Source organism: Clupea harengus, chromosome 3 (genome assembly GCF_900700415.2).
Source record: "Clupea harengus chromosome 3, Ch_v2.0.2, whole genome shotgun sequence".
NCBI classification, from domain to species: domain Eukaryota; kingdom Metazoa; phylum Chordata; class Actinopteri; order Clupeiformes; family Clupeidae; genus Clupea; species Clupea harengus.
Genome location: NC_045154.1, coordinates 12,834,944 through 12,842,443, shown reverse-complemented (window position 1 = coordinate 12,842,443; position 7,500 = coordinate 12,834,944). Strand labels below are relative to the sequence as shown.

The following is a 7,500-nucleotide window of genomic DNA, read 5'->3' as shown; positions in this document are numbered from 1 at the left end:
CAGAATCTGAGAGATGAACAGAGAGAGAAAGAGAGAGAGAGAGAGAGAGGGAGAATAAGAAAGGGTGAGAGAGAGAGAGGGAGAATAAGAAAGGGAGAGAGAAAGGGAGAGAGAGAGAGAGAGAGAGAATAAGAAAGAGAGAGAGAGAGAGAGAGAGAGAGAGAAAGAAAGAGAGAGAGAGAGGGAGAGAGAGAGAGAGAGAGAGAGATGAACAGAGAGAGAAAGAGAAGAGAAAAAGAGACAAGAGAGAAGAAAGAGGGGAGAGAGTGATGAAGAACCGAGCAGAGACAACAAAAGGAAAGACAAGAGGACGAGGGTGTCTGTCTGTTTTCTGAGTTCTATGTTCTATGTGATCACTGTGTTTTAAGGTCTAGCTGTCTTCTGTGATCTAGGTTCTGTCTGCTCTAAGCTCTGAGCTCTGGTACCTGAGGTCTCTGTTCCGTCCGTCTGCTCTAAGCTCTAAGCTCTGGTATCTGAGGTCTGTGTTCAATGTTCCGTCTGCTCTAAGCTCTGGTACCTGAGGTCTGGGTTCGACGTTCCGTCTGCTCTAAGCTCTGAGCTCTAAGCTCTGGTACCTGAGGTCTGTGTTCAACGTTCCGTCTGCTCTAAGCTCTAAGCTCTAAGCTCTGGTACCTGAGGTCTGTGTTCAACGTTCCGTCTGCTCTGAGCTCTAAGCTCTGGTACCTGAGGTCTGTGTTCAACGTTCCGTCTGCTCTGAGCTCTAAGCTCTGGTACCTGAGGTCTGTGTTCAACGTTCCGTCTGCTCTGAGCTCTAAGCTCTGGTACCTGAGGTCTGTGTTCAACGTTCCATCTGCTCTGAGCTCTAAGCTCTGGTACCTGAGGTCTGGTGTGACGGGGACCCAGAGGCCACTCCTCCTCACGGACGACACGTTGGGGTTGTAGTCCTGCCGAAACGGCCTCTGATTGGCCCATTTCTCAGCTAGCCCACCAATCAGGGCACGGCTCTCCAGTGAGTCCACGCCCACCCAGTTCTGACTGGCCCAGTGGCTGGGCAGGGGGCTGATTGGCGGGCAGACGCGGGGCGTGTTCGCCAGAGCGTGGAGCGGGAGCAGGCTGACGTTCATGAGCGCGTGGAAGTAGAAGCGCAGGTAGTGCGGTCCGCCCCAGAAGAAGTTGCAGCCGTCCTGATCCACACCCCCGTCCCTGCTGAAGCCAAACGCATCGAACCCGCGCCGGTCCAGGCCCAACGCGCTGTAGCCATAGCGATTGAACCCGTCCGGAAACAGGTGGGCCAGGAGCTGGTTGCCAGGCGACAGGAGTAGCCTTCCATCCCGCTGCATGCCGAGGGCCGTCAGGTTGGCGCGGCTAAAGCCGTAGCGGTCGAAGCCAAAGCTGTCGTAACCTTGGCGATCCACGTGGTCGCGGTTGTAGTTGTCCCTGGCGTAGCCATGGCGATCCCAGCCCATGCTGTCGTAGCCACTGCGGTCATAGCCTTCGACATCGAAACCTCGCTTGTCGAACACTCTCTCCTCCTCCTCCTCCTCCTCTTCTCCTCCTCTGGATGTATCGCTTGTGTGTGTGTGTGAGGCGTGTGTGCCGGCCGTGTGTGAGGTGTGTGTGTGCGTGTGTGAGGTGTGCGAGGTGTGTGAGATGTGTGAGGTGTGTGTGTGGTTACAGGGGGAGCCCAGTGTGATGGGGATATAGACGGTGCAGAGCTTCTGGCTGGAGAGTCGGACGTCCTCCAGGGTGACGCCGAAGGGTTCCAGCCCAGCGAAGCGCAGCTCTTCTGGGTACAGCTCAGAGGCGGAGGCCCCTGGAGGTCCTGGGGGTGTGGTGCCAGCCCTGCTGCCGCCCGCCGAGACGCCCGCTGGCGCCGCCGCCGCCCGCCGCTCCTGCCAGAGCTCCCACAGCCGGTCCACGAACGCCACGTGCGACAGGAAGGCGGGGTCGTACGCGCAGAGGGGCGTGGCCATGTGACCTCCGACCCAGAGCAGGAAGAGGCCGGACGCCGCCTGCAGGTGCGTGGAGAAGCGTATGAAGTCCGTCTCCATGGCGATCAGCTGCATCGTCACGGCGTCGGGCACGGACACGGTGGCGTCGAAGCGGCGCCGCAGGCATGGCGACCAGTGCCGGTCGGCGGGTTGGAAGGGATGGAGCCATACGCACTCGGTGCGGTGGTCACCGTCGCCCCCGAACACGTGGGCCTGCCAGGCGGCGGAGGAGTCCAGGGCGCCGGCGTCCACCGTCCACTCCAGGTACGGCACCGAGACGCCGCAGGATGAGGCGTTCCTCAGCGCGCGCTCCAAGCTCCACAGGAAGTACCGGTGCCACGGCAGGAAGGAGCCGCGCCCGTTCGCCTCGGGAACAAACTCTGCCCTCAGCTTTGCAAACTCTGCCCACCCGTCTGAGAGAAAGAAGGACAACACTTCACACACACACACACTTCACACACACACACACACACACACACACACACACACACACACTCTCTCTGTCTTTCCCCACTAGGCTAACCATCTCATACACCACACTGGGTCACAGTCTCTCTCTCCATCTCTTACTCAGACAAACTAACTCTAGGGTCAAGGGTCGAGGGTCGAGGGTCGAGGGTCAAGGGTCGAGGGTCAAGGGTTGACTATGCTCTACAGCTCCCTGATTCCTCCCAGAGGCCTCTAGGTCATCTCTACAGATGTTAGTATCAAAATACTACCACAGTTAGCTTCCTGTTCCCAGGAGTACTAGCAACTAATCTCTATGGCAACTAATCTCTATGGCAACCGGTACCTGGCTGGAGGTAGAGTGCTCGCACGGCCCGCTGATATTCCCTCAGCTCTGATTGACTGAGGTCTCGGATCTCCTTGCGTGGCTGTGGCGATCGGCAGGTGCACTCGACCACCCCCCGGTAGGTGCACACGCACGCCTCGCACCCCACCTCGAAGGCCTCGCCCGGCTTGAAGGAGCGCCCGTTAAACACACACACACACTCGCCGCGGCGAGCCGACACACACCCTTGGGCAGGGCAGGGACGTCCCGGCGAGAAGCTGACCGCTGTGCCCTTGTGCTGACACTGAGAGACAGACACGTGCTCGCAGCTGATTGGTCTGCTGCCGCAGCTCTGCCACGCCTCCAGTGACACGTTCAGGCCCGGCCCCGCCCACTCGGCGTCTCCTGCAGAGGACTCTGGGAAGGAGGAGTTGAGCGCTCCATGGCGACGGCGCTCGGAGCCAGTGAAACGGAAGCAGCAGGCTCCCAGCATGCACTGCTCCTCACAGGCCTGCTGAGTGAGGAAGTTGTTGCCGTTGCCATGACAGCCACTAAAAAGGAAACGCTCACAGGAGGAGGAGGCGGGGTTATAGAACCAACGTTGAACAGGCTCCGCCCTCTCCTGACACCTGCCCTTTAGAACAGGCATGAAACAGGCCTAAAACACACACACACACACACACACACAAACTGTGACACACACACAGGCCTAAAACACACACACGCCATAATACACACACACACACACACACACGCACACACACAAACACACACACACACACACACTGTAACACACACACAGGCCTGAAACACACACAAGCCATAATACACACACACACAAACACACACACACACACACAAGCTGTAACACACACACAGGCCTAAAACACACACACCATAACACACACACACAAACACACACACACACACACACACACACACACACACAAACTGTAACACACACACACAAACTGTAACACACACACAGGCCTAGAACACACATACTAGCACACACACACTCAGTATTACTCACACACTCAATATCACACACACACTCAATATCACACACACACTCACACACACTCAATATCACACACACACACACTCAATATCACACACACACACACTCAATATCACACACACACTCAATATCACACACTCAATATCACACACACACTCAATATCACACACACACACTCAATATCACACACACACACACTCAATATCACACACACTCACACTCAATATCACACACACACACAATATCACACACACACACAATATCACACACACACACACTCAATATCACACACACACTCAATATCACACACACATACACACACACAATATCACACACACACACACACACAATATCACACACACACTCAATATCACACACACACACACACTCAATATCACACACACACACACACACACACACTCACACACACACACACACACACACACACACACTCAATATCACACACACACACACACACACACTCAATATCACACACACACTCACACACACACACACACAATATCACACACACACACACACACACACACACTCAACATCACACACACACACAGTGCCGCTGCTAGCCATTTTGGTGCCCTAAGCATAACTTCTTTATGATGCCCCCCCCCCGAGAAAAAAACGTTTTCTTTTGTTTCTGCCAGTTTAACATTTCGCCAACAGCTGACCAACAATAATGGAAATCGCAACGTTTCATTAGCCATACCATAAACCTATTCATTTCAGTGTAATTTTGGCAAACCACTACTGAACTGACTTGGATGTATTGTTCATAATAGTTTTCTTAAAATAGCATTAGACCAAGGCTGCCCAATTTGGGGCCCGCGCTCTATTTTTTTCGGCCCGCGCTCCGGTCAGAATCAGAGTCAGAACGTAATTCGTTAAACAGCATTTTAACCCATTTCGAACAGGGCCTCTGTCTCAACGTCCTATGTAACTCAGACGGGTTGCAGTTCACTGGCTGGTCGCAGTTTTAACATGGTTTTAGATGGGTCAAGGGGGGGCGCTATTTACCTCTTGTCAATACAGAGCCATAACTTTGCAGCTAAAGTTGTGATTCCTGGTTGCTATGGTTATCTAGGTGCTATGCTAGCTAGCTAGCTAAGGAACATTTTAATAACCTTAAACGATTTAAATGGAAGATTTCCGTTTGCATGAAATGATAGCTAGTTATCTAGCTAATGTTATAGTCTCCTCGATTTAACTTCTACAATTATAATGGGTGCCTGTTACACTTCGTATGAACGAGTTCATATTCACATTTATTAACACCAGTTTATCATGTGTAAAAAATGCTGATATGAAATATGAAAACAACCAGTAGTCAATGTGCAAGCTTCCATTTTAATCGTGATTTAAGATACTCTATTTAAGTTGGGGCAGTCTGTCCTTCAGTCGAGGCATGATGATCTCTCGTTTCACCTGTTCGTGTTGGCGTAACAAATGCTTGGAGTCAAGTGCAGTTGAGAGGCGCTTGTCTCCAGGGGACAGATTACACTTAACTGTTATATTTGTCTCTTTTCACGGATACACATAAAAAAGGCTGTGATGACCAGACAGGTTTTATTCAAGGGCGCTATTCTTCTGCTAATGTAAGGAGGCTTCTGAATATTGTACAATCTATATCTCAGAAAAAACAGAAGGCACTAGCTATTTCCCTTGATGCCGAAAAGGCCTTTCAGAGTCGAATGGTGCTATTTGTTTGACATTATGCAGAGATTTGGGCTGGGGGGAGACTTTTTAAAATGGACCCAAACCATATATCATGCGCCCAAAGCTATGGTCATAACTAATGGCCGTCGCTCTGAGCCTTTTTCTGTGGCTAGAGGTGTGCGCCAGGGATGCCCACTAAGCCCTCTCCTCTTTGCCTTGGCATTGGAACCCTTGGCGGAGATTATCAGGCTACATGCAGAAGTGAAGGGGGTGTGGTTGGGAGAAAGGGAGCATAAAATTGCCTTGTATGCTGATGACATCCTCCTCTTTGTGACGTCTCCTAGATTATCTATTCCAGCTATTATGACCACTTTCAGTGAGTTTAGTACCATATCTGGCTACAAGATCAGTTTTAACAAATCTGAAGCCATGCCGCTTGGATGCTTGAACAAAACTGAGGTTTCAATTGACTTCCCTTTTACATGGTCAGCCTCTGGTTTTATATATCTGGGAGTTAAGATATCCCCTGCCTTGAGGGAGTTGTGGAAATTAAATTTTTCCCCAGTCTGTGATGCAGTGAAAGGAGACTTGGAACGGTGGCATAATCTTCCTCTGTCATTATTTGGGCGAATTAGTCTCATTAAAATGAATGTGCTTCCCCGACTTCTATACCCTTTGCAGATGCTTCCTCTGTACCTAACTAAAAAGGTTAACCGTGAACTAGAGAAGGCAGTCTCCAAGTTTATATGGCATGGTAAAAAACCCAGGCAGAGGTTAAAAATATTACAGCTACCTACAGATATGGGAGGCCGGTCTTTACCCAACTTAATTTTTTATAATTGGGCCTGCCATGCTCGCCACCTTTGGTCATGGTTGCATTCTTTTGTCAAGGGGGAGGTGTGTGTTGATTCTTGGGCTAGCTACCCACACTCCCCATGGAGTCTGGTTACTTGTGATGCAAATAATATTAACCCTGAAATAAAGCACAACCCTGTTATTTACAGCAGCATCAGAGTATGGCGTGATATATCTAAATACGTAGGGAGGGAAAAGAGGAAATCCCTATTGTCCCCTATTATCCAAAACCCTGACTTCCCTGCAGGCGTCAGCTCATCTGTGTTCTTTGCATGGCGAGATAAGGGAGTTTATGTACTTGATCATTTATTTAAAGACAATGCCCTCATGTCTTTTCAACAACTACAGGAGTTGTTTGATATTCCCAAGTCACATTTCTTTGGGTATTTACAAATAAGACACTTTATATCTTCCCTTGCTAACCTCTCTCCCACTGCTTCTCATCTTGATGATCCAGAAACATTTCTTCTGAACCGCAAAAGTTTGAAACATTTCATTTCCGCTTTTTACTCTCTACTACTTTCCTTTGATACATATGAGCTACCCAATATCTCCCGCAAATGGGAAAGCGACTTGGGTACTGAATTTATTGAGGATGATTGGAAAGAGGCAATAGATGTGATCAGATCAGCATCTACCTGTAATAGACTGAGGGAGACTCAGTATAAGATACTTCATAGGCTGCATATCACCCCAGTTATTTTGCATAAAATAGATCGCTCCATCTCTCCTCTCTGCAGTAAGTGCAAATCAGAAAGGGGGACCTATTTTCATTGTTTCTGGGAGTGCAAATTTATAGCTAGATTCTGGAAGCACGTTGCCAAAGTAATCAGTGAGGTCCTTGAAGTTGAGATTAAGAGAGATCCAAGTGTCTTCCTTGTTGGTCTCCCCTCTAAGGTGCTACATCTCCCCTCTCCAAGATACACACTCCTTGAGAAGCTCCTCTTAACTGCCCGAAAATGCATCTTACTTCACTGGATTAAAGAGTGCCCACCAACTATTACTTTATGGTACAGAGAGATCTTTAACATTCTCCCACATGAAAAATTGGTGGCTATTATAAAAGGAAAGGAGGGTTTGTTTTTGAAAATCTGGTCCCCTTTCATAGACTACCTGCCAGAAGACCTCAGGTCCTTACTTATGAGAGGGGAATTGGGTACTTTTTGGAGTCAGACCAGACCTCCTTCATAGCCCCGATACATTTCATTATGTACTCATACTTCCTTACA

At 49.8% G+C, this 7,500-nt stretch overlaps 3 protein-coding genes across 3 annotated transcripts in view; all 3 read right to left on the bottom strand.

Moving 5' to 3' along the window:
* LOC116219985 overlaps positions 1-1,556 on the bottom strand; it is a 1,788-nt gene extending 232 nt beyond the window's left edge. Inside the window, exons 1-2 of the mRNA XM_031564617.1 lie at positions 838-1,556; positions 1-6 (exon numbers count right to left, since the gene is read on the bottom strand). The exon at positions 1-6 is cut by the window's left edge and continues 232 nt beyond it. Coding sequence (XP_031420477.1) covers positions 1-6; positions 838-1,427 — 596 coding nt within the window. The 5' untranslated portion in view covers positions 1,428-1,556. The remainder of the gene's footprint in view (positions 7-837) is intronic.
* Positions 1-7,500, bottom strand: part of LOC105912815 (kielin cysteine rich BMP regulator) — a 90,714-nt gene that overhangs the window by 63,862 nt on the left and 19,352 nt on the right. The gene's annotated exons all lie outside the window — the stretch shown is intronic.
* Positions 2,650-7,500, bottom strand: part of LOC122128856 (papilin-like) — a 6,230-nt gene continuing 1,379 nt past the window's right edge. The window contains exon 2 of the mRNA XM_042703758.1: positions 2,650-3,382. Coding sequence (XP_042559692.1) covers positions 2,723-3,373 — 651 coding nt within the window. The 5' untranslated portion in view covers positions 3,374-3,382 and the 3' untranslated portion in view covers positions 2,650-2,722. The remainder of the gene's footprint in view (positions 3,383-7,500) is intronic.